At 38.4% G+C, this 26,294-nt stretch overlaps 5 protein-coding genes across 6 annotated transcripts; 1 reads left to right on the top strand and 4 right to left on the bottom strand.

The window, feature by feature from the left end:
• Positions 1–460: 460 nt before the first annotated feature.
• LOC141656353 (putative beta-1,3-galactosyltransferase 13) lies at positions 461–7,109 on the bottom strand. Of its 2 annotated transcripts, XM_074463216.1 has the most exons (8): positions 6,632–7,109; positions 5,989–6,141; positions 5,821–5,903; positions 5,636–5,735; positions 5,327–5,440; positions 5,078–5,220; positions 4,789–4,901; positions 461–688 (listed from the first exon to the last, which is right to left on the bottom strand). In XM_074463216.1, exons 1-7 carry the CDS (start codon positions 6,982–6,984, stop codon positions 4,822–4,824), a joined length of 1,026 nt encoding a protein of 341 aa, XP_074319317.1. In that variant the 5' UTR covers positions 6,985–7,109; the 3' UTR covers positions 461–688; positions 4,789–4,821. The 2 variants fall into 2 exon arrangements, with proteins under 2 accessions (XP_074319317.1, XP_074319316.1); XM_074463215.1 differs by lacking the exon at positions 461–688 and having other exon boundaries at positions 4,569–4,901.
• A 520-nt stretch (positions 7,110–7,629) lies between these two features.
• Positions 7,630–11,303, bottom strand: LOC141656352 (uncharacterized). The gene is made up of 4 exons (XM_074463214.1): positions 10,841–11,303; positions 9,148–9,245; positions 8,991–9,056; positions 7,630–8,802 (listed from the first exon to the last, which is right to left on the bottom strand). Exons 1-4 carry the CDS (start codon positions 11,230–11,232, stop codon positions 8,078–8,080), a joined length of 1,281 nt encoding a protein of 426 aa, XP_074319315.1. The 5' UTR covers positions 11,233–11,303; the 3' UTR covers positions 7,630–8,077.
• Positions 11,304–15,220: 3,917 nt separating this feature from the next.
• LOC141656365 (uncharacterized) lies at positions 15,221–19,435 on the bottom strand. Its single transcript, XM_074463230.1, has 4 exons — positions 18,948–19,435; positions 16,718–16,815; positions 16,262–16,327; positions 15,221–16,111 (listed from the first exon to the last, which is right to left on the bottom strand). Exons 1-4 carry the CDS (start codon positions 19,280–19,282, stop codon positions 15,609–15,611), a joined length of 1,002 nt encoding a protein of 333 aa, XP_074319331.1. The 5' UTR covers positions 19,283–19,435; the 3' UTR covers positions 15,221–15,608.
• A 91-nt stretch (positions 19,436–19,526) lies between these two features.
• On the top strand, positions 19,527–23,705 carry LOC141656364 (uncharacterized). The gene is made up of 6 exons (XM_074463229.1): positions 19,527–19,746; positions 19,926–20,171; positions 20,253–20,333; positions 21,573–21,674; positions 21,827–22,853; positions 23,128–23,705. The coding sequence occupies exons 5-6, from the start codon at positions 21,972–21,974 to the stop codon at positions 23,515–23,517; spliced, it is 1,272 nt and encodes a 423-aa protein (XP_074319330.1). The 5' UTR covers positions 19,527–19,746; positions 19,926–20,171; positions 20,253–20,333; positions 21,573–21,674; positions 21,827–21,971; the 3' UTR covers positions 23,518–23,705.
• Positions 23,706–24,579: 874 nt separating this feature from the next.
• On the bottom strand, positions 24,580–25,728 carry LOC141657937 (protein FAR1-RELATED SEQUENCE 5-like). The gene has a single exon (XM_074465329.1). The coding sequence runs from the start codon at positions 25,726–25,728 to the stop codon at positions 24,580–24,582; it is 1,149 nt and encodes a 382-aa protein (XP_074321430.1).
• Between the last annotated feature and the right edge of the window lie 566 nt (positions 25,729–26,294).

Here is a 26,294-nt window from a genome sequence, read left to right as displayed (position 1 = left end):
ACGTATAGTTTCTCAATATTTCAATAGTAAATTAATCCCACTAATCAAGTAATCATGCTTCCCTAATTCATATGTCATAGCCCGATTATCTTCCTAGTTGTGATCACTGATAGATCTAGTTTAAGTAATTAACTTACTTATTCGTATTAAGACGTAATCAGATGGTATCAAGCAGTGGTGAAGTCAAAATCGATAAAGTGATAGACATTTTACTGTAACAACTAGTTCTTCTATCTAAAAAACATCAAATTTTCAAATCAAACAAATTTAATGATAAAAGTGTCTATTTCTAAAAAGCCATAAAATCTCAAGACCCTACTTTCCGAGACCTCTAGGTTACTTATAACGGGTATGAAGTATAAAAAACATAAAACTTTCAAATAGCGAGTTTTTACAACACCTTCTCACCTATTTACAATCCACGGTTTATTAAAAAGACGGATCACGCGTAAGGATATGTAAAATGGTAATACCGAGACTCAATACTCAATAGCACCCGTTAGTGCCCTGTCAACACACACATCAAATGTATATCTTTATTTGGTGTCAAATGACCCTCAATAACAGTAAAATATCACTAGTAGGAAGATTCGAACTTATAAGCTATTAGACTAAGATATATTCGATTCCGTAAATGTATATCTATTTTGTAAAGAATGCTTCACCCAAGAGAATCTGAATGCTCCAACTGCAACAACATATATATAACGTACAATTACGAGCCATAAGTGGCCCGTGGCTACATACTGCCATGATTCCATATGCCCTTCATATTCGTCAAGCCCTTACCTTTGACTATCTTCCTTCATCTTTGTCACATACTACAATGTTATCTACTCTCAATTATTTTATACTCTTTTCTTACAAAGAATCGCATTCTATATACGTACAATATGTTCATTTTACTTGCATTAACAAATAACAATTTACGAATCAGATTGAGCGGGATGTTTGATAAATGACATATTCAGAGCAACACAAAAAAAATATACTTGTATATAGTTATATCACCCAGTCTCCTACTGATACAGAGTTTCGATACCACTTTCACATATCTGGTCGTTATAGATCAATCAAAATCTCATTTTATCGACCAATCATTATCCCTAATATAACACATAAATATCTTAAAAATTTTATAAGATGCATGATACTGAGTTTCGATGACACCAGGCCAGCTGTGGTGATTTGACAATAATCTATAGTTGGGGACCTTGCATGTTACATTACACAAATGAATACAATACAATCATATTCAAATGCGTGTTCTTATTAGTTTTACTTGTTGTTAGTTTAGAATTGAAACCAAAAGAAGTTTCACCAAATTTCTTAAACAAATAATAAGTCAAATGTTACCAAACATTTATTTTGTGGTACTTCATCACACTAGTAGATAACTTTGAAGATATAAATAAAAGCTTTAATTTTAGGCATAGAAGACCTGGAAAATACACGTGAAGAGCATATGGTGGTAGAAGAGAGAGCCAGGTAAGATAAGAGATGAATGAGGATTATATGTATTGAGGACGACAAGGAAAATGAGATAACGTCATCAGATGATACTTAATCTCGATATTACCTTCTCACGTACAATAATGTATGGTCCATTAAAATGGTGGGACTTGTATAAAAGCTGAAGAGCATGTCTTTTTGTGTATACCATCCGATTTTATCATGATTCGAGTTGAGTAGGATTACTAGGACGATAAAGCTCTCCTTATTAGTTTTAACACTATTTTATTTCTCGGGGCATGAACCCAAGACTTCTGGTTAAACTATAACAATCTATCAGTCGATCTTAGTGCTCATGGAGTTATAGGTGATTGTATAAGAGCATGTGATAAAGTAGTACTCAGTTACGATACTACCCGGTGATGCCTCATCATCGTCCCGAATTCTCGATATTTATCACCAATTCTAATATTCTATAAATACAAGAAAAAAAGGGTTTTTGGTATTTTCCTCCCATTATATTAAAGGTTAAAATTCTATGACATTTCTCTTTATTCATGCATGATATATCACTAGTCCTTATCTCTTGATGATCATCTTTTCAATAGAGATTCCTGTAGTTTTTACTGTATTTTTTCAGATCTACTTGCATGTTCTTGGACATGATTTTGTTAGAACAATACAACTTTTGGATGTTTTGGAAACTTTATTTCTGCTAAAAGCTCATTTTTTGTCAATAAAGGATAGATTAACAAATATTTTTATCACTTTTATGTCTCTAATCATGAAATTATGAATAGTTTTGTACTATTATTCTTTTAATAAAGATGAATTATTGTATGGTTTGTGGGTTGATATAATTAAGAGATGGCTTCAATATTATTGATACATTAGGAAATAATTTAGCAATGCAACTTTTATTAGATCTAAACTATTCACACTTTTTAAAGTACTTTGTAAATCAATTATCCAATGTTTCTCCATTGGATCCACTTTTAAGAGTGTTATAAGTTTGAGAATGATGTTTGTAATATTGTCATAAATATAAGAACGATAAATAGTCGGTGAAAAAACAAGGAAAATAAATTATTCCTTTCTATTTGAGAAGTTATTTACGTTTTTATTCTATTGTGAAAAATACTTTTATCAAACGTAATTTTTTTTTATATCAAATAGGAGGGAATCCTAACTACATGTATTATAATGATTTTATAATAATATTATACATAAACTAAGTTTTTTTCGCTATCTAGTACAATTAAAAAGAATCATAGAATAAATGAAATTAATCAAATAAAATATAGAAAATATTAATGATCTGAGATATTATAACGATCTTATAATAATCATATTAAATCGAAAAAAAAGGTTTTGATGTTTATTTGATACAAATAAGAAAGAAACCATCTTAGATCACAGATTTTCAGTTGTAACTTGTCACAAACCTGTGACGTCTCACAATCAATTTAAATAGCGATAAAAAAAATAAAAGTTAATATAAAACATGATAACTCATCAGGTATTTTTTCATCACAAGTAAGAATAAATATCCTCAACTAACCTAATCCAACAAGGTAACAATGATGTATAGGTCCTGATAGTCCATTTACATGTGGCCAACTCTATAAAATTATGAACAAAAATCATTTGAAGCAAAGTAATCAAAGTTTTGATGATGGTATAAACTTGAGCAAGGAAATTGGGTCCGGCCCATGATTAAGACCCGGCCCACTAACTTCTTGACACGTGGCCTCTATATCTATATACACAAATTCTTATTTCAGACCGCAAGATCCGTCTGAAATAATAAGACGGGTCGTTTCCTCTCACAAAATATCCATTTAGGAAGTGAGTGGGAAAGCACATGGGGTGTCCCACCACCCATGTGATTTCCACTTGTGAGAGGTTTTATTGTTTCAGACGTATCTTACGGTCTGAAGCAAGACGGACTGATCTATATATGATTGGTCTCTAATATCTTAACATTTTTGATGTCCCTCATAATCCTAAAAAAAAATAAAGTAGATGTTTTGGATTAGGTAGTTCATGGCTTGATATTCACTATTCTATCAATCATTTATGTTATGATTTTGATTGTTCCATCTCCACAAATTACCTCTTTTAGTCTTTTGTTTAAGGTCACGATTAGGGTTCAACAACAACTTATCGAATTGGTCTGACTTAAAACGGTCATATTCATCATAAATATATAATGAGTCACTAGTTTAGATGCCGCGCAATAAATGCGCGGTATTTATAGAGTTTTTATTTGTTTAACGTAATCATGCTAAATTAACATCTCATTAATTTTTCATATTTTATGTCATTATATTTTGATATAAGAAAAAAAAATTGAACTGTATAATTATTCAAGAAAATTGAGTAAAATTGAACTGTTAAATAATAGTTTTATCTCATTAATTGTTCATTTTTCTTATTATTATATTTTGTTTCAAGCAAAAAAAAAAAATTAAAACTGAAAATTAATTCAAGAAAATTGAGTAATGTGCTGAAATTATTTTATTTTTTTAAAAAAAAGGTATTTTGTCATTCCGTGAGGAGAGTGCTTTCCGTCTTATACGTCCATTCGATCTCTCTTATTGTCTAAGACTAATAAATCCGTCTTAAATAAGAATTTTAATTAATAATGTATAATTGACATAAAATTATTGATTCATTGTTTATTGTTATTGCTCTCTATAAGTTTAATTCACTTGGAATAAGAGTCAATGTAACTGTAATTTTTTTCATAGAATTTCAATACTCGTATAAAGTATGAATGATATCATTGATATGTGTAATATGCATTTGTCAAATTTCAAAGAGTATTCCTCTAAAATCGCATATTAAGACATAAAATCACTGGTTGAGCTATGATCATGGTTTATATTTTTGGTTGAGGTATTTTTTGATTGAACTACAATCACAAAAAAAAAAAATGGAAATATTTTTTACTCCGTGTCTAATTTTTTTGGGCGAATATTTCAACCTTTGCTCACTAAAAAGATCCTACTCGATAATAGAACCGTATATTTTCAAAATCACGTGGATATGTCAATACGGGTCCTCTCTACCGAGTCGGGTAACATATATGTAAAGACTTTTACACCAAAAGGAAGAAGTTACAATGCTCCAATTTGTAAAATTAATAAGTTAGGGCAAATAAAATCATCTTGCCTGCCTGCCTTCTGAAATTCGGACAAAAATGCCTTTAGTAGTGAAATTCGGACATTTCACTTCAGACCAAAAAATTCAAACCTTCGCGGAAAATAGTTATATCCAACACTCTGACACCATGTTGTGTCTAACACTTGCAGCTGAGTCAGAGTAACATACCTAATAGCTTCTAGTTATATCCCATCAGCAATGCTATTCTGCAACATTAGCGTAACCCCGACACACTTCCTTTTTATGAAGTTCCACCATTTTTGTCTCCGGGCGACAAAGTCCTGCATATGCATATGCATATTCAACTTAACTGCTACCATGAGAAGTATCCTTCCATAGTTCCTTGTGTCGATGACACAAAACCGGATTTGAGGTTCAATACGAACCCAGCTTATGAAAGAAACTGCGCGTTCTGCGCTTTCTGCATTCTGAGTACCTTACTAGCTAGAATACTAACCTGAACACCTCGGTATGTCCCACACAGCAATGGATGTTGACGTACACCTTGGAGAACACAACTCAAGATTGTTCTCATGACTTACATTCATAGCGAGCATCCATGAGCCGATTGTCACATCCTCATTGCTAAACATCCGGAAACTGCAAGCAGGGTAAAACCATGAAATTTTTTTAGAGTATGTCGACCATAAGAAAGATGATTCATGTCAGCCGACCCCAAATCATTTTGGGATTAACGCTAACTTGCCTGTCATTTCTTATAGCAACCAAGGACCTGACAACTTTGGCGGAAAGCGCATATATGGGTCCATAAGCATGCAGAAAATACTCTTTGCCAAGCAGATCTGACAGTGGCTCATACCTGCAAAGCGGAAATAAATGACTAAGCACGTCACATTACAGGAAGACGGCCAAGATAGTCATAGAAAGAGGAAAACTAATGATTCATGAGTAATAATCTTTCCTCTCAGACACGAGACAGTCCGAACACCCAAGCAATAAATTTTACTTCGGTGACAAAAACAAAAGAACCGCGTCCAAAAGGTAAACTACTTACCATTTAAGTTTCGGGTCAGTGAAAACTGATCCTTTTTTCATGCATCCGATATAAGTTTGAGGGTTAGATCGGTCTTTTGCCAACAGGAGTGAAAGGCGATCTACCAACGCAAAATATAGACATCAACAGTCACCAGCAAAAACAAGATGTAGTCAATAACGAGCAAAAATCACAAATATAGTTACCCGGCCTAAGATATATGTCATCATCCTGTTTTACGTAGAACTCAGAATCAAACAGTGCATAGGCCGCTTTGAAGAATGCTAACCTAAAGAGGAAACCATGGTGAGCGGACATCAATTGAATGACCCACGAAAAATATGAACTTATGATTATTAGCATTTAGCACTAACGTTTTGTGCGGGAGCTTACTGTACTCTTCCTCCATATCTAGTAGAATGAAGTCGTCATGCTGAGCAATCTCCTTTTTAAGTATTGACATTTTCCACTGAGCACTTGTTCTGCCAATGATAAATCGGAACGCTAGACCTGTCGCTTCTTCCAATCTGCAGTGACCTAAATCAGATCAGTTTCAGAGCCACAAGTCAATTCCAACACATGCTTCATAATTTTCCGCAGCTCATATGCAGCCTGATCACGAATACAACATGACATCTTCGGACCAAAATCAAGTATAACTCGGTTTCCAAACATTAGGTTCTCTACTGACTAAAAATTATTCAATCCCCCATACAACACCCAAATCTAGTATAACTCACATTTTGAAGTGTGCGTGTGGCATGCACGGTTCTAAAGGATGATTCATGTCAGCCGACCCCAAATCATTTTGGGATTAAGGCTCTGAGCCTCTGATGTTGTTATATTCATCAATAGAGAACACCATAGAAAGGGCCATAACTTTTCGCCTTAACGGCGAGGCTTCTTAATTTTCATGAATACCATATGATCACACTAATTTTCAGAAATGGGAACATATATAATAATTCAGTTAAACAACATATGCTAAAAAATAACAAAAAAGAGATAAAAATGAACCTTTGAAGCCCATCAGGGCCAGAGGGCAACCAAGTACGACGTAAAGCGCGACGACGGCCAAACGATCGAAAACCAGTGAAAATTCCAACAAAGCCCATCACTTTATGCCTCTGAACATCACCATTAACAAGCAAAGAACCATCTGAAACACTGTTTTCACCATTGTCATTGGTTTCGCTTTTTTCCCATACAACGGAAATCGACCTGGGTTCTATAGAATTACAGTTTTGCCCCAGAAGGGTCCTTGAAATAACAAGAAAACCATAGATTAATGCAGTGATTACAACGAAAATGCAGAGGATTTGAGAGGTTGGTTTTCTAGGGAATAATTTAGGCCCCTTTGAGGAGGGCATTTCCGGGATGAACTGATGAATAATGGATCTACAGTTGTTATTTGAAGAGAAGATCTACAGTTATGGATTTGTAATGTCTGAATTTGAAACTTGTGACATTGAAAGTGATCTTCTGTTTTGTTTACAGTTACTTTTCGGGTCGGGCGAGTTTGAACTCGAATATTTTTGCAGTTAATTACCTAAGAAGGCTAAGATAATAGATCGAGCCTTAAATCCAACAATAATGAGATCAATAATTCGGTTAATTTCATCTTATACGAGTGTTATTATCCAAACAATGAGTATCTATTTCCGGTTTGGGCGGTTTTACGCTGAGAAATTAAAGCATGCAACATACAATACCATAATCTCAAGGATTTAAAACCCAAGATTTACTAATTAAAAGTTATGGCTTATAAGTTTAACTATTCCTTGTTTAAAAATTAGGATGTTCTCCGTCTAACATAACACAGAACCAAAAATCTGGAGAGAATGCGATAAATGTAATAATATATCCACAACAAAATCGGGCAAGTTATAAGAGTTGGGGGCAAACGCAATTAACAATATGAATCTTCTCCGTTCAACATAACAGAGAACCAAAATCTGGAGGAAATGCGATAAATATATCCACAGCAAAATCGTGTAAGTTGGGGACAAACGCAATTAAAAATAGGATTATAGAATTACCATCTTCACAAAAACGAGTACCATCATCACCAAAGAGATACGAAGTACATACTAAAAATGAATTATTTTCTTACGAAGAAAAGCAAAATAACAGCAATGTTTCAACTGCACTACAGGGAAGAAGTCTAAAAGAGAGTAGTAAAGTTTAGGATAATTAAATAAGACAGACCTGACAAAACTAAGCGATATCCTTACGATATTTAAGCACAATAAAGAAAGAACTGTCGCAGAAACTTGAAATCTCCAAGTACTGCTTCAAGAAAGAGTTCCCGAAACACCTTGAAATACTGCAAACTAGTAAATGTGACTCACTCGTCACATTTCTCTCGCACTGGCATAGACACGTAACTCAGTCATTAATCCGGAGGCTATCGTGATTCGTGAATTCTACGAGTCTATGGAGTCACTTATATCTACTGAGAAACTACTGTGGTCCGTCTCTTCCAGGAACGTTATTCGGATAACCCACATTTGGAGTGTTCTGATAACCAGCAGCATTGTTTGGAGGCATGTTTTGCTGATAACCAGCATTGCTTGGAGGCATGTTAGGCTGTTGACCAGCATTAGCCAGAGGCACATTGGGCTGATAACCGGCGTTATTCGGGGGCATGTTCTGCTGATACCCGGCATTGGTCGGTTGCCTGTTCTGCTGATATCCGCCATTGTTCGGAGGCATGTTCTGCTGATACCCGCCATTGTTGGGAGGCATGTTCTGCTGATAACCCGCATTGGTCGGTGGCCTGTTTTGCTGATACCCGGCATTGTTCGGAGGCATGTTCTGCTGATACCCGGCATTGGTGGGAGGCATGTTCTGTTGATAACCGGCATTGGTTGGTGGCCTGTTCTGCTGATACCCGGCATTGTTTGGGGGCAGTTGCTGCTGATAACCAGTATTCCTTGGAGGAGGCATGTTCTGCTGGTAACCAGCATTGTTAGGCGGAGGTCGGTTTGGGGCTCCACCCATGTTGCCTCCCTGATTATTCTGGAAGCCTTCAGTTCTCTGTCGCCTGTCAAAGTTCCTAGAGCGATCATTGGTACGAGGTCTGTCACTGCGGCCGTTTCTCTCCATTGCCTTTTGATTGTTCCTTACCCATTCCTCATGATACTTTGGATCATATGGGGCAGCTTGGCCATCGATAAAAGGTTCCCCTGTCGAAGATAAAATAGTACGTCAAGAAAACAATCACATGAACAGAAATCAACATATTAACACACGTCTATGCGCTCCTGTGAGGTAATACAAGCGCAAGAAATGCTGCAATTAAGGCATCAAGAGGAGACAAGACCTCTTTCGGAATTCTAACACCTAATAAGCATCAGGACACTCTGATTCTTACCCCCATAATCCTTGTTCTTCACATCAAGATAGGAGTCGGGTAGCACCCAACGAATTTTCTCTATCTCTGCACAATATACAAGAAAAAGATGACAATATTAAAAGAAATTCAAAAGGTAACACTAGCAGAGAATAGGTAAAATAGAGTGATGAATGACCTTTGAGTTTCAATGACAACTCCTCGGATACAAGTGCTCCGAAAGCAAAGTAGTGTCTGGTAGAGACAGAATATATCTTCATCCTGGCTTCCTCCTCACTGTAAACAAGAAAGTAATATTTGATTATTCTTTATGCCGTGTCAAAAACTCCAGAAATATCTCTAAGAAGTCAACTACATACAAGTGCGACTACAGCGTGTAAATAGCACCACTTGTTCTATCTCTTTGATTTACTACAGCAAGCAATGCACAACTGTATATGCACAACCACTTGGACACAATTGCAAATTAAACAGTAGTCAACAAGGAAGTGCTAAAATATCGAAACAAAATAATTATAGTACTTCAACAGTCACCCCCGATGAACATTCAACAGTTTTTTTTCCCAAAAGATGAGGATCCACAATTGCAAAGCACTCCTAGGAGCATAGATTTGTCAAACCATCCACCAGAGTTTTTCAGGTTCTCATTTATCTCCCTCTTACAAAAATACTTGTACAATTGAAAAGTTTTATCTCCCACAAGGTCTTGGTCACTTTCCTAATTTGTAGGTGTAGACAGCATCCTTACTATTGTTGTTATATCACGTACCAAGGAACAATGATTTGTCGAACCTCCAGGGTTAACTAACATCCCATAAGTCCTAAAGATTCGGAGTCCCATATGCGGGCTCTTTAATTCCTGAACTTTGAAAAGCTCCCGCAATCGTATCACTACTCAATTTCAATCATTCCTCGACCTCGACAAGCGTAAATTCACTTAAAGAACATATTTCTATTACTGTGATTCGAACGCTTGCACACAAATTTATCAACCAGAAAAAAGAAACACATAAAAGAATAGATTGTTATAAAACAAAAGCCTTACAAGACAGAACTCTCTCATTTTCAGTCTTCTAAAGTATGACGGAATAAATCAACACATTTCACGAAAAGATACCATTTCTTTCTTTTTATCGTGATGTAGCCGTCGTAAAATGCAACACATTACCCCTTACCTCCACATTTGCCTCTATTTAACATAATTAAGGAGCAATATTATATACAATTCATTCATATAACTCGTGACAATCATCAAAACCGAACTAATCAACAACAATAGCTAGGGTTTGATATAAAACAAAAGACTCGTAAAATAGAACTAATCAGTTTTTTAAGTTATCTACAGTAATTCTCATTTCCAATGAATCGTTTTCATCATTCATTAGTCCTAGTGTAAGACCGAATACAATCAAAATGACTCGCTATACGAACGAGCATCATATACGAACTCTTACATAATCTTCATTACAATTCATCGACAAACAAAATGATGCCTACATATATGATATCATATACAATAACTCCAGGCGACAACACAAAAACCACGAAAAACTCGAAATTAAACATGGAGATTAACAATTATAGCAACATGCTATAAACAAAAGCGAACGCAATTACACAATTCATACAGTATAACTCGAAGACGACGATCAAAAACGTAGAGAGTATGACAATCTACTGCCTAAACACAAACAATCATACATATAATTCCCAACAAACAATGAAAAGCGAAAAAACAACGAAAAACACGGATTAAAAACGAAGATTAAACAAACAAAATCATACATATAACTCCAGACGAACAATCAAAACCGAAAAAAACGACGAAAACACGAATTAAAAATGAAGATGAAGTGATAAAAGAAATCAACCTTCCGACGACAGTAGCTAGGGTTTTGATGTAATAATCAATAATCTGATCGCGAGTCCAATCTTGCGGCGGAGGCTCAGTAACAACAAGCCAATGCTCAAAATCACAACCGTCAAGTAAAATCGTCTCTTTAGGAGGACGATTAGACCAGTTAGGGTTGTTATCATTCATCGAGTTTTGCGCTTGTTGCGCGGAGAACAGACGGCGTTGCGGCGACTGAAGGAGCGACGGCGGAGAGAGGAGGCGCGTTGCGGAGAGTGTGCGAAGGATTGAGAAGTGTCGGATGGAGGAGACGGTGTTGAGGTGGCGGAGAGAAATGGTGGATGTGGCGGAAGAGACGGTGGTGGCGGTGGTTAGGAGGCGGGAGAGTGAAAGTAGGCGCGGTGCCGCCATTGTAAACCCTAGAAATGATTTTTGATGGAAATATTCGAGAGATGTGAAATGTGTAGAATGGCAAGATATTTTGTATAACCGCTCATATATACTTCGTATCACAATTCACAAGTTCTCATTTGTGACGGACTGACGAGCATTATCCGTCAAGAAGCCCGTCACAAGAGAGCCTTCCCGTATTGAGTTGTATTCTAATTTTTGTGACCCAATCAACACCTGGTAAAATAAACCCGAATCTAAAAAACTCCTTAAACACTCGATATGAATTACTTAGATGGTATCTAAAACTCGGCTTAATTCGAATCGAATTGAAATTAAACCGAATTCAACAATAACTGAATGATACCTAAACTTGAATACGTTTGAATCGATAAGAAATTAAGAACTAACTAATAAACTTGAATCATAAATATTTATTTTCTCATAAAAACACTCATCTTTGAGAATGCGGGGATGAAACACACCTTTGACCCGAAGATGATTGTAAATGATTCGGGTAAAAGGGGAAGGGAGGAGGATGGCAATGTGAGTGGACAGAAGAAGTTGAAACGAGTTGCAGACGGGGGCGTCTTAATACCTGAGGCGGAGGTTGACGGAGTTCAACCCCGCCAGGCCCAATGAATATCCTAAGTATTAACTGTCGGAGCTTGGGCAACCCTGACACGGTGAGTGCCCTTCGTGCTTTGGTACGAAGGGAAGCCCCGGCCATAGTGTTTCTTTGCGAGACCAAACTCCGTGGTCGTGAGATGAGGAGGGCGAGGGAGAGATTGGAGGGATATTTTGGGATGGAGGTGGATAGTATGGGGAGGTCTGGTGGTCTTGCTATGTTGTGGAAGCGAGATATTGACTGTGTCTTTATGTCTTCTTCAGTCCATCACATGGATTTTACGGTTCGTCATGATGGGAAGGAGTGGAGGCTTACTGGTTTTTATGGGTGGCCGGCGGTCTCTGATCGCCATCTTTCGTGGGAGCTGCTTCGTCTTCTTAAGGAACAGTCGAATTTACCGTGGGTATGTATGGGTGATTACAATGAAATTCTTTTTTCAACTGAGATGAAAGGAGGCAGTCGGCCTCAGAGGCAGATGAATAACTTTAGAGCAGCTGTTGATGATTGTCAACTTCAAGATGTTCTTTGGGTAGGTTACAATTTTTCGTTTGATAATGGGCAAGCAGGCGAAGCTAACAGACAGTGTATGCTTGATAGGGCTCTTTGTTCGTCTTCTTGGCTGGATTTGTTTCCTTATGCTCGACTCCATTATCTTGATCGTGAATGGTCGGATCATGCTCTGATTAAGCTCGTGCTGAATTCGAAGGAGGTGGGGGAGACTAGGTTAAGACCGTTCCGCTTCGAACAGATATGGGTTGGGGAAGAGGGGAGTGAGGAAGCTGTGGAGAGGGGTGTGGCGAGAGGGAGAGGAGATCTAGTTGCGGTTCTTGATGAATGTGCTCGAGAATTGAGGGGGTGGCAGAAACTGAATATTAATAAAATTGGCAAGGAGCTTGAGAAGAAGAGGAAACAGCTGGCACAGTTTAATGAAGGGGACCGCTCGGAGACTAATGTGCAGCGAAGAAGACAGCTGGTTGCGCAAATTTCTAATCTTCGCCGTCAGGAGGAGCAATATTGGAGACAAAGGTCAAGGGCACTATGGCTTAAGGATGGGGACCGTAACACCAAATTCTTTCATACTCGAGCTGGGGAGCGGAAAAGGAAAAATTTTATCGCTAAATTAATTGATGATGATGGAGTGGAAAGAGTGGGAACCGAGGAAGTGACAAAGGTGGCGCTGGATTATTTCGAAGGCCTATTTACCTCTTCAAATCCTTTTAATTTCGAAGATGTTGTGGCGGGAATTAGGGGCCGAGTCACTACTGCTATGAATATCGAATTGCGGAGGGATTACGGGGAGGAGGAGGTTCTCGACGCGTTGAACCAAATGCATCCTTTAAAGGCTCCGGGTCCGGATGGCATGAATGGTCTTTTTTATCAGACCTATTGGAGCACGGTTGGGCCGGAAGTGATTCGAGCTGTGCTTGCCATACTTCGAGGTGAGCGATCTCCGAGGGACATTAATAAAACTAACATCGTTCTTATCCCTAAGAAGAAAGCTCCGGATAAAATTCGGGACTTTCGCCCGATTAGTCTCTGCAATGTGGTATATAAGCTGGTCTCGAAAGTGCTCGCGAATCGCTTAAAGCTGTTCTTGGGGGATATTGTTTCAGAAAATCAAGGAGCTTTTACCCCGGGTCGCTCTATATCGGATAATGTTCTGATAGCCTTTGAAGTGTTCCATGCGATGAAGAATTCTAGACAGGTAGAGGGCAATATGGCGATCAAATTAGATATGGCTAAAGCATATGACAGAGTTGAATGGCGCTTCCTCCATCGGGTTTTGTGCGGTATGGGGTTCGAAAAAGCATGGACTGACCGTGTGATGGCCTGTGTGACTTCGGTATCCTTTTCAGTGCTGGTTAATGGGAATCCGTCCCGAGGTTTTAGGCCTACTAGGGGGCTGCGTCAGGGGGACCCTCTCTCCCCTTATTTGTTTATTCTGTGTGCGGAAGTTTTATCTGATTTAATGCGCAGAGCTGTGGCGGATGGGGTTATTCATGGGGTTCGGGTCTCGGCTGGGGCACCTGAAATTTCTCACTTACTCTTCGCAGATGATAGCATCTTTTTTACTAAAGCCACGGAGGAGGAAGCTGCGGCTGTTAGTAATATCTTGCGACGATATGAATATGCTTCTGGGCAGCTGGTAAACTTAGATAAGACTACTGTCTCTTTTAGTAAGGGGGTGCCGAGGACGAAGAGGAGTAACCTGGCGACACGGTTGGGCATTATTGAGGTCGAGGAACAGGAGCGTTATTTGGGGCTGCCTACGGTGGTGGGGCTGTCAAAAAAGGTGCTAACTAATATTCTTCGGGACAAGCTAAGTAAGCGGTTGGAAGGTTGGCGTGGAAAAATCTTGTCTAGGGCTGGTAAGGAGGTTCTTTTAAAGGCTGTTGCCAATTCACTCTCTACCTATGTTATGAGCATTTTCAAAATTCCCGTCAATTTTTGTGAGGAGCTGCGAAGGATGATGTCGAGATTTTGGTGGGGGCACGAGGAGGGGAAGAGAGGCATTTCTTGGGTCTCGTGGAGTAAGCTTTGTCAACCGAAGGGCATGGGCGGCATGGGGTTCCGAGATTTCAAGCTGTTTAACTTGGCCTTATTGAGCAAACAAGCGTGGAGACTCACCACGGAGACAGGGAGTTTATGGGCTCGAGTTATGAAGGCTAGATATTACCCAGATGGGGATAAAGTACATTTATTCAATTTTTCGACCTTTAACTCGAGAAAATTATAAAGTACATTTATTCAATTTTTCGACCTTTAACTCGAGAAAATTATGACCCGAAGCTCAATCGCACTGATATTAATCTGAACCGTACCTCACTCAAAATTGCATAAACCGGTTGAAGTGGCTAACCAAAATGAACCTGGTCGAAATCGAACTTAAACCCAAATTATTGGTCAACCCTATTTAAATCAAACTGATTTAACGCGAACGAAGATCGAACCAAATGACCCATTTGTCAAGTCTTTAGATAAACTCGAACACTTTTATGTTATAGCTAATCCGGACAACTTCTGACTCGACCAACAAGACCCGACCCATTTTAAGAGGGTCAAGGCCCATTAACTTAGGTCGACACCCAACCCGAATTGGTGGAAGAGATTAGAGAAGTAGAGGATGATATGATAGGGGTTTAAGGGGGTTTTGGTTGTTGATTTTATTGGGTTTTTTTGTTTCTAAATATGATTATTTTCACTCACATTAGCAAAAATGAATCCAGTGTGTAGAGGCGGCTACGAATCAAGCTGATCTCTATAATGTGATACTTTAGTATGCATCCACAGCTTTCGCATAATTACGTTCAGATTATTAAAAGAAACAGGTTAGAAGTACGCAGTCAATCAGTCATGCTCCTTTGTTTATCAGAGATGGCGTTTCGAGAAGACAAATGAAAATTGCATCGATAACCTTATCAACTGAGAAGTTTCTGTTCCTGCAGTTTGAAGAGATACAATACTAAACTGAAATATTCTCATAAAAGGGTACTGCAGTTTAGGCCTTTAGGGAAGAAGACCAAAGAGTGTGCTACGAAAGTACGAAGTATTAAACTTGAGGTTACCTAATAAGATTCGACAGACGTTACCAAACTAGACATTACAATATGAGCACAGTAAGGAAATGTCCACACAAACTTCCATTACTACCTTCAGCTCTTCAAGTTCAGAAAGAGTTTTAGAAACCGCCGTGAAATGCTGCAAAAGTGGAGGCAGTCCTGATTTGTGAATTCTGCGAGTCTATGGAATCACTAATATCTACAGAGAACTATTGTGGTGCGCCTCTTCCAGGAACGTCCTGAGCCTGATAATTCCCATTTGGAGCATTCTGAAAACCAGCACCAGTGTTTGGAGGCATGTTTGACTGATAACCAGCATTGCTCTGAGGCATGTTAGGCTGATAGCCGGCATTGGTCGGTGGCATGTTCTGCTGATAACCGGCATTGTTCGGGGGCATATTCTGCCGATTACCAGCATTGTTTGGAGGCATGTTCTGCTGATACCCGGCATTGTTTGGTGGGGGCAGTTGCTGATAACCATTATTCCTTTGGGGCATGTTCTGCTGGTAACCAGCATTGTTAGGTGGACCACGTTGGTCTGGGGCTCCAACCATGTTGCCTCCCGGAGTTCTCTGCTGCCGGCTATCAAAGTTCCTAGTGCGGTCATGACGAGGTCGAGTGTTTCTGTCCATTGCCTTTTGATTGTTCCTTACCCATTCTTCATGATATTTTGGATCATATGGGGCAGCTTGGCCATTTTTAAAGGGTTCCCCTGTCCAACATAAAATAATTATGTCAAGATAACAATATTACATGCACAGAAATCAATACAGCAGCAAACATCTCTATTGGCTCCTAAGAGGTAAGGTAATATAGGTGCAAGAAATGCAGCAAATTAAGGCATCAACACTCAGTGTCTTACCCCCATAGTCCTTGTTCCTCACATCAAGATAGGAGTCCGGGAGCACCCAGCGAACTTTCTCCAGATCTGCACAATATACAAGAAAGCGGTGAAAACATTAAAACAAACTCTAAGGGTATGTTTGGATTGAGGGATTTGGAGGGAAAAGAAAGGAAGGGAGAGTAGGGGATTTAAAATCCCTTGTTTGGATAGCAAAAAAGCGTGGAGGGGAATGGAGGGGGAGAGATTTGGAGGGATCTATTTTCCCTCCTCCAAGGCAAATCAAAATCTCTCCATAATAGGCAAGATTTGGAAGGAATTGTATCCAAACACCCACACCCCATTTGCCCTCCCCTTCCCTTACCTCCATTTCTCTTCCCTCATTCCCCCTCCCCTTCCTTTCCCTCCACTTTTGCTATCCAAACATACCCTAAAGGTACACTAGCAGAGAATAGGTAGGATGGAGTGATGGATGACCTTTGAGTCTGGATGAGATCTCCTCGGGTATAAGTGCTCCGAAAGCAAAGTAGTGTTTTGTAGAGACAGAATATAACTTCATCCTAGCTTCTTCCTCACTGTAAACAGGAAGTAATATTAGTTACATTTCGCACCATTTCACAACAAAAATATTCCCTCATATACAATTGCAACACCATATTTGTCAATAACTCCAGAATTAACTCCCAGAAGTCAACAATTACATACGCATGAGAAAATTATCATAATCCCATCTCTTTGATTGAATAATATACTACTTGTTCTATCTCTTTGGTTTAATATAGCAAGCTATGCACACACAACTGTTGAAGCTTGAGTGCACTTACACATCATTGTAAATTAGTCAATAGTCTGCAAGAGTATGTAGACGATACGAGAAAAAAAAAAATAATGTACTTAAACAACCCGCCCCCAATGTACAATGCAAAAGTTTTTTCCCCCGAGAAAAGATTAGGGGCAAATTTTTGGGGTGCATCTCAAGCAAGATCAATGAACTGGTGTGACGCACTCCTAGGTATATACATCGGTCCAACCAACCATCGGAGTTTGGTAGTTCCCGTTAAATCACCTCTTGCAAAATACTTGTACACAAGGTTTTCTGACAGTGAATTCAGAAAGTTACAGTTTCCTATTTTGTAGGAGCACATAAAATGTTTACAACCTTGTTATATGGTGTATCAAAGAGCAACAAACGCTCGAGGGAGTTGAGGGCTATTATAACGAACTAAAACAATCCGGCATATCAGGCTACTTTGCCAGCATATAACCTTTCTTGTATTCAACTAGCTAGGACTCAATTTCAATAATTTCTCGATGTTAACAAGCACAAATTCATCACTTTGCTAAAATTAGCCTGATAAAATGCATAGATTGTCGTAAAACAAAAGCCTGGTAACAAGGATCTATATCATTTTCAGTCTTCATAGTTCATACTTCATAGTTATCTACTGAAGTTCTCATTTTTAGACGGAATCAAAGATTCATTATTCATTAGTCTAGCGTATGATTGAATACAATCAAAATGACTCACTATACAACCAAGCTTCACTTTATTGTAAAGTTAGCAATCATACACCAGAAGTCACGCTAAAACACATCCAAACTCTTACCAAATATTCATTTCTCTATGGAGTCTAAGATTCATCATTCATTAGTTCTAGCGTAAAATTAAATACAAACAAAATGACTCACTAAACTAGCAGTCATACACTAGAAGTCTCACTATTAACACATCCAAACTCTTATCAAATATTCATTTTTCGACGGAATCAAAGATTCATCATTCATTAGTTATAGAATATGATTGAATACAATCAAAATGACTCGCTATACAACCAAGCTTCACCTTATCGTAAACTAGCAGTCATACACTATAAGTCTCACTATTAAGTATTAACACATCCAAACTCTTATCAGATATTCATCATATTCATTAAATACAATCAAAATGACTCACTATACAATCATGCTTCACTTTATCGTAAAGTCTCGCTACTAACACCATCCGAACTCTTATCAAATATTCATTTTTCGATGGAATCAAAGATTCATCATTCATTAGTTCTAGTGTATGATTCTCATTTCTCCATGAGAACTCTTAAGTAAACTTCCATACAAATCTTCCCCCAACCTATTTATCTGGCTATCAACACAATTGAAACATACGACTCCCGGCGACAATCAAACACGAAAAAACAATGAAAACACGAAATTAAACAAATATAACAACCTTCAAAAACAATCAAAACCTAACAACATCAAAAAGAGGAGATCAAAAACGAAGATTAAACAAATACTCCCTCCTAGTTGCTCATTTCTTCCCCCTAACATTTTGCACAAAAAAATAAGGAAATGATTTAGGACCACACAAAACACTCTACCCCACTTACAAATGAATTTGGACCACACAAACCTTTCCAAAAAAGGAAAGAAGTAAGAAAATCCGACTAACATGAAAAAGGAAATAGGGAAGAAATGACCGACTAGGAGGGAGTATACCATAACATTCATAATCAAAAGCGCAAAAACGACACGAAATCAAAAACGAAGATGAAACAAGTACATCATACAATTCATAATCAAAAGCGCAAAAACGACACGAAATCAAAATCGAAGATTAAACAAGTATATCATACAATTCATAACCAAAGCGAAAAACCAATACGAAATTAAAAACAAAGATTTAAACAAAGAATTAAATGAAATCAACCTTCCGACGGCAGTAGCTAGGGTTTTGATATAATAATCAATGATCTGCTCCCTAGTCCATTCCTGAGGAGGAGGCTCCATAACAATAAGCCAATGCTCAAAGTCGCATCCATCGAGCATAATCTTTTCTTTAGAATCACGATTATTAGGGTTACTATCATACGGCGCTTGTTGCGTGGAGAACAAACGCTGCGACGACGGTGGTAGAGTCGGCAGAGTGAGGTGACTCATGGCTGAGAGTGTGCGGCGAAGAGATAAGCGCGGGGCGGTGGTTGTGGTGGTGAAACGGCGGATAGTGGTGGATGCGGTGGTAGTCAGGAGGCGTCGTGTCGCCATTTTTGTTGGAGGTGGAAACCCTAGGGATCTTTGATCGGAAAATTGGGGGAAATGTGAAATGTGTATGTTTGTACTGCCAATAAGTCTCCCTATAGACGGTTAGTATCCGTCTCTACGTATAGACGGGGCGGGTCGACACCATATTGTGTAAAAATGAGAGTATTTGACCCACTTTCACCTTTTTACGTAAAACGAGTGATTTGACAAGAGTGATAAAAAATTAAAAAAAAGGGGACAAATATTGTGATACTCGAGAAAAGTAACGGCTTGTCATTCACAATTTTCATTTCAGTCACTCACTACCTCTCTCCCTCTCTCTCCTCCATTTTTCTCTAGAAAAAAAATGTTCATCTAAAATAGTGTAAACAATACTCTCAATATTCTTCTGGTGATCATCTTCAAACAATACTCCATTCATCACCTACAGCTATGACGAAGAAGCTTGACAAAAAAAAAAGTCGAAGGTTAGCTGTCCAATCCATTATTTATCTTCATTGTAGCTCATTATTTTTAGAATGTTGTGTAGTACTATTAAGATGTAGTAATATTAGTAACATTTCTTACTTTAGTAACAATTTCAATTAAATGAAGATTTCGTAAATAATAATAAAGAGTTAATTTTTTTGGGTGCATGTTGTCGTAGCTGACAAGAAAGGGAAGGGGAAGGAGGTGTTGAAGGCGCGGCAGAAGAAGGTTGGTATGCAGGTTGCGGAGGTCGAAGAAAGCAAAGAGAGCGACCAGAACTCAGAGAGTGGAAGTGGTGAGGAGGACGAGGAGATGACGGAGTCTGATAATGATGGTAGTGGTGAGGTGGACGGGGATTCAGGTAGTGACACTGCTGAGGAGGAGGAAGCGTCTGAGGAGTCGGAGCCCGATTCTGCTTTTGAAGGTGTTAAAACATGCATTTTGTTGTCTATTAGTAGATGACGGGTTTTATAATATACTGAATGAACAATTTTGTTGAATGCAGAGGACCTTGTTGAGGTTGTGAAGTTGGCCACTGATGTTGACACTACGAAGAAGAGCAAGGAACGAAACTCTACGAAGGACGGTACGACTTTTAGATTTAGAAGTTTGTTTGCAATAGCGGTAATGTCACCCTGTTCGTGGGTAATGAGACCATGTAACCGGAGAAATGTGATTGGGTCAATGACTTTGTTGTTTGGAAATGTTTTCCTATTGAAAATGTGTGGAAATGTTTCCTGTTGAAAACATATGAAGACATAGATGTATTGTTGAAAATGTTTGCACCTGATCGAAAAATGTTCCTATGTTTGATATTTTCATATTAATTTAACATGGTGACATTTGTTCAGCAAAGTGGTGTCTTGTGTTATTGTTTACTTGATGATACATGACCTAAAAATGACGACATCTAAGAAACACATAGTGACATTAGTTTATTGTTGAAAATGTAAGCACCTAACTATTAAAATGTATCTATGTTGATGTGTTTCTGACTTAGTTAACATGGTAACATCTCTGGGGTAAATGGTGACATAGTTGAGTTTGATATTTTCACATTAACTTAACATGGTGACATTAATTGAGCACTAAGTAATGTACCTAATTTATACAGTAAACATCTAATGAAAGACATGGTCACATTAGTTTATTGTTGAAAATGTAAGCACCTAACTTTACAATGTATGTATGTTGATGTGTTTCTGACTTAGTTAACATGGTAACATCTCTAGGGTAAGTGGTGACATAGTTGTATTTGATATTTTCACATTAACTTAACATGGTGACATTAATTGAGGTTAGCTAAATAATGTACCTAGTTTAGAAAGTAAACATCTAAGAAACACATGGTGACATTAGTTTATTGTTGAAAATGTAAGCACCTAACATTAAAATGTATCTATGTTGATGTGTTTCTGACTTAGTTGACATGGTAACATCTATTGGGGTAAATGGTGACATAGTTGTGTTTGATAATTTCACATTAACTTAACATGGTGACATTAATTGAGCTCCACTAATAATGTACCTAGATTATACTGTAAACATCTAATGAAACACATGGTGACATTAGTTTATTGTCGAAAATGTAAGCACCTAACTTTAAAATGTATCTATGTTGATGTGTTTCTGACTTAGTTAACATGGTAACATCTTTAGGGTAAATGGTGACATAGTTGTGTTTGATATTTTCACATTAGCTTAACATGGGTGAGTGTATCTTGTTATAAAATATGACCACCTAGTGTATGTAACATGGTAACACCTTTAGGGTAAATGGTGACATAGTTCTGAGCATTTATTTACCTATTTTAATGTTATGTAGGCGGAGCTGTGTTGGTTAAAAAGTTGGAAGTTGGCGAAGGATCGAAGAGAAATAAAAAGGATGGGATATTGTACCCAGAAAGCGCCAAAAGAAGTCAGGAAAGTAAGTTTTCTACGGTTGCATGACTGTCCATTTTTTTGGAAAAATAACCGTACATTTTAAAAAATGTGACCCTGTGAGTGGATTAATGTGAGCACCTTTAAGTAATATGTCACTGTATTTTGGTTTTTATTTATTTTGTTTTTGGAATATAGGAAACTGAGAGAGGTTAAGGGACATGGCTCTCCAGCGGCCCTATTTTTCGTCATTCAGCAGTTATCGATAGCTCAAAAGAAGGATGTCGAAGACATTGGCTTTGGGGGCCTTTTGGAACTAAAGTCAGAGGCGTTTATTCACAGCATGGTAGATTGGTTGTTGGTCCGTTACGATCACCTTACTAGGTTCTTTATTTTGAGTAATCAAGTCAATTTCGAAGTTGCAAAACATGATGTGTACGATGTTTTTATGTTGCCGTGCACGGGCGTACATGTGCCTGTTGGGAGCAACGACAAAGGGTTGTTAGCTGAGTGGAGGAGAAAGTACGACGCTAATAAGAAAGGGGAGATCTCGTTAGAAAAGTTGAAGGCTGAAATGTTGAGGTTGGAAGGCGGGGGCGAGGAATTTAAGAAGTTGTTTGTTTTGTTTGCCATGGGGGCGTTCTTGGCTCCGCAAGTGCACAAACGTATCGACGTGAGGTTGATTGCTGCAGTGGAGGATGTAGGGGCAATTAGCACATATGACTGGTGCTCATATGTGCTTGACAAGTTTGACTTAGCTGTCAAATCTTGGGTTGACAACAACTCCAAGTCCATGGGAGGCTGCCTGATGTTCTTTCAGCTGCTATACTTTCACCGCCTGGTTTGGAGGGGTCTACGTGCGCCTTCGGCCCTGCCCTTAATACAACATTGGACATATGACGCTTTTAAGGAGCGAATGAGGGAGGAGTTGAAGGCGTACAAGGTCCATAGGACATTTGGAATAGGGGTGTGGGACTGCAACACATATCCCGTCTCCCTTAATCTGCCGAAGACGTTATACCGTGTACCGGTTAACGCCCCTACCAGTGCAAGTGAAGGACCTGCCCGTCAAGATGTTGGATTGCAAGCGGCCGCTCATGAGGTTTCTGGCACTCCCAAAGCTGTTGTGGAGCAGGAGGCTGGTGGTAGCAAGCCTAGAGGACTGTTTTTGCCACTCCCGGATGACCTCCCAACTGATGAGGAGCTCCGCGAAAAATATGCTGACGTAAGTCACTATTCTTATTTCCTTTTGCTGTTATGAGAACACTGTCGTAGAATATGTTGCCATGTTTTTGGTGCATGAACATAAACCAATTTGCCTCCCAACTGATTACCACCGTCATAAATAAATTGTTTCTGTAATGCTTACTTTCTTTAAAAGGAATGTGACCACTGACAGTAGGATATGTGAACACTTTCAGACAATATGTTGACCTGTTAATGTTGGATGGGTGCAATAAAAATTAAACTGAAAATTACTTTTGTATTATCTATGGCAGGACCGTGTGCTGAAATGGATGACAACGAAGAGGAACCAGCAGTTGGTAGCCCGCGTCCATCATCAGATGGAGTTGGAAATTGAGGCCGCATTGCGAGAGGAAGTTGAAATGGCAATGGCAGATGCAATGGCAGATGAGGCGGCAGAGCTAGATACTTCGAAAGACAACCCATTTTATACTGATTTCATTGGGATGGGTAAGAGGATGGACGAGATGGTTGATACCATGATCACCCCACCGTCTTTTGATCTTGGGATTGACGACATCATCGTACCAACTACTGCCAAAACAACCACTTATGCGCTGAGGTACACCCGTCGCCGCGAAGCACAACAAGCAGCTCCCCGAAAGCCTGTCAAGAAGAACTCTCCAAAGGGCAAGGCCCGTTAATGTGTTGTTGGTTTGTAATTTATAAGACTTAGTAGTTAGTTCTTGGTACAATGAAGTGGTGTTGGTTTGAGACACTCTTTAGTCCCTAGTGGTCTAAGACAATGCTCCATTTTGTATGAATGCTTGTAAATATTTGGCCCCTTTTTTGGCGCAACCAAAAGATGTCACCACTTTGGTAAATTATGTTACTACCTCTGGTCAATTAGGTTCACATGATCATCCTACTCTACAAATGTTACTATATTAGAAGAAAATGTTACCAACACTTAAGAGTCTAAAATGATCACGTATATGAACTTACATGGTGACATTATTTTATACCAATACTTGTATGTTCATCCAAAATTGTTAACCCACATATGTTCATCCATGGTTATTAATGCAAAGGTGGTCACATATTCCCCACAAGGTCTGACATTTGGATACAAAGTTGTCACATGTAATATAAAGTTGTCAAATTTTGAAGAAATGAAGTTCCTTTTAAACCCAGTGACATAACTATTTTCTAAAATGTTACTATCTTAGAGGCAAATGTGACTAGGACTTGAAGTTCTAAAATGGTCACATATATGAACTAACATGAAGACATTTTATTTTATGCTAATACTTGTATGTTGATCCAAGATCATTACATATTCCCTCCAAGGTGGTGACATTTAGTATATATATGGTCACCTGTTATATATAGTTGTTAAATTTTAAAGTTTTGAAATCCCTTTTATATAATATTATATAGGTGGTTATCTAAATTTTTCACATTTTGAATATATAATAAGTCCAATGTCAGAGTTGAAATCAAATATAATAAAGTTCAGAACATTTGGAACACTATCACATTAAAAGGTGAAAGTAACACAAAAAGCTAATAGCAAAACACTGAAAGATGACCAATCTGCAATAACATGTGACATATCATTACTCAAGTGGTCACATTGTCGGCCTAAGGTGTTGACATATGAGCTTAGGTGATCATATATGTGACCATCTGAGTAGTGATAGCAGTACATGGTTCACTTAATGTTACATAGTACACAAAAAGAGAGTTATGAACCGCGGGGCTGGTCATATCAACCGCGGGACAGGGGTATACATGGAGCTCCCACCTGGTTGCACCTCAGTACCTTTCTTGGCCTTCTTTTTAGGCCCCATGTTTCTTTTATTTCGCTGACTCCGACCTTTTGTGGTACAACGTATTGGGTCAAGAATAGAAGGGTCGGCATCCTCTACATTTGGTTGATTTGCATCCATATTGAGTTTGCTAAGTAAGATCTCGACGACAAGTCTTGCGTCAACGACATTTTGGCTTTTTGTAATTAGATAGTTTATAGCAGTCAACATGGAACGACGCCAGTTGATAGCATCATTAGCCGCGGTTCTACGGATGTCACTTGGGAGGAGCCGCTCCCACACATTTGTTTTTGCAAATTTAGTCCATCGCCGCACTATGTAACGTTCAGGTATTTCAGCAACGGAATGCATGTGGAGTACCCGGATGATGTGGCTACAAAGCATACCCATGACCTGGAACTTCCTACAGGTGCATTCGATTAGAATGTTGGTACAATCGTACGTTACATGGTGTGCGGACTCCTCGACGCCCGCGGGCTGGACGCGATACACCAACAGAGGATCATCGACGGTCACAATAGTCGCGCGAGTAGCCATGGCGAGAGCAAATTCTTTCTCAAAAATGCGAAACAACTCCACTGTATAAACTTGAGATGCGTGTAGGAGCAAGTCAACAAGCGGGTACACTGAAGTTGGTTTAGATCTTATATCATTGAATTCTTTCCGCTCTTCCTCTGCTCTCCATCTTTTTACGGTTGTTTCAAAAATCCCAAAGAACTCGGTTACAGAAGTGGTTTTTGATGCTTGGAAACCCATTGCGTGATTTGTGCTCTCACTCCGTTGAGAAGATAAAATACCAGCTGAAAAGTATTCGTTGTTTAATGCGGTGCTCCATTTGACTCTATGTTTGTATAATCTTTTAAACCATGCATGATCCTCCAACCCATAGTTTGATAACATCTTCCGCCATGTCCCCTCAAACTCTTGCTCATTGTAACAACCATTCAAGCATTTGTTGAATAAGTTTTGAAACGGTCGATCACCCTTTAATTTCCCAAACTGAGATACAGCATTTTGTTGTATGTGCCACTGACATAGACGATGTCTTGATGATGGGTAAACCTGTGAGAGAAATGTTACCATGTTAGATGTAAATGTATCATGCTAACATGTACTAAATAAGGACATATATGACTTCATCAGTGACATTTTATTTTGTGTTATCCAGTATATGAGTTAACATGGTGACAAGAAACTATGTTTCAAAATGTTATCACTTTAGTTGCAAATGTTACCACGATAAGGAGTCCTGACTTGCAAACATATATGAACTTAAATAGTGACATTTTGTCTGGTGCTATTAGAAATATATCTAGGCAGAGGGACATATATCTATGTTTTAGAATGTTACTACCTTAGATGCAAATGTTAGGAAGACAAGAAGTTATGAAATGACAACATATATGATATTAATGATGACATTCTGTTTTTACCAACAATCTTATACTGATCAAAAAATATGACTACAGAAGGTGAAGCATGACTATATATTGAAAAATGTAACCAGTATAACATTTTTTGTAAGATTTGAATTTATGATAAAAAGACAACATTTATAACTTAACATGATGACATACGTGAATATGTAAAAATGTCGCCATGTTTGCTTCTATTTTCACTGAAGATGATGGGAACATAATAATTAAACA

This window comes from Silene latifolia, chromosome 5 (assembly GCF_048544455.1).
Source record: "Silene latifolia isolate original U9 population chromosome 5, ASM4854445v1, whole genome shotgun sequence".
Lineage (NCBI taxonomy): Eukaryota > Viridiplantae > Streptophyta > Magnoliopsida > Caryophyllales > Caryophyllaceae > Silene > Silene latifolia.
The sequence above is the reverse complement of the archived record's forward strand: the minus strand, read 5'-3'. Positions and strand labels throughout refer to the sequence as shown.

Excerpts from the sequence above, each read along its gene's own strand:
- LOC141656353 (XM_074463216.1), bottom strand. The coding sequence starts at position 6,984 with ATGCCCTCCTCAAAGGGGCCTAAATTATTCCCTAGAAAACCAACCTCT. Across the intron at positions 6,142-6,631 it reads GGCCCTGATGGGCTTCAAAG|ATTGGAAGAAGCGACAGGTC; the intron begins GTTCATTTTTAT and ends AGGTCACTGCAG. Across the intron at positions 5,441-5,635 it reads ACTGACCCGAAACTTAAATG|GTATGAGCCACTGTCAGATC; the intron begins GTAAGTAGTTTA and ends TCCGCTTTGCAG.
- LOC141656352 (XM_074463214.1), bottom strand. The coding sequence starts at position 11,232 with ATGGCGGCACCGCGCCTACTTTCACTCTCCCGCCTCCTAACCACCGCC. Across the intron at positions 9,057-9,147 it reads GTTGTCATTGAAACTCAAAG|AGATAGAGAAAATTCGTTGG; the intron begins GTCATTCATCAC and ends TATATTGTGCAG. Across the intron at positions 8,803-8,990 it reads GAAGAACAAGGATTATGGGG|GGGAACCTTTTATCGATGGC; the intron begins GTAAGAATCAGA and ends TATCTTCGACAG.
- LOC141656365 (XM_074463230.1), bottom strand. The coding sequence starts at position 19,282 with ATGGCGACACGACGCCTCCTGACTACCACCGCATCCACCACTATCCGC. Across the intron at positions 16,816-18,947 it reads CTAGCTACTGCCGTCGGAAG|TGAGGAAGAAGCTAGGATGA; the intron begins GTTGATTTCATT and ends TCCTGTTTACAG. Across the intron at positions 16,112-16,261 it reads GAGGAACAAGGACTATGGGG|GGGAACCCTTTAAAAATGGC; the intron begins GTAAGACACTGA and ends TATGTTGGACAG.
- LOC141656364 (XM_074463229.1), top strand. The coding sequence starts at position 21,972 with ATGGTAGATTGGTTGTTGGTCCGTTACGATCACCTTACTAGGTTCTTT. Across the intron at positions 22,854-23,127 it reads TCCGCGAAAAATATGCTGAC|GACCGTGTGCTGAAATGGAT; the intron begins GTAAGTCACTAT and ends TATCTATGGCAG.
- LOC141657937 (XM_074465329.1), bottom strand. The coding sequence starts at position 25,728 with ATGGTAACATTTCTCTCACAGGTTTACCCATCATCAAGACATCGTCTA.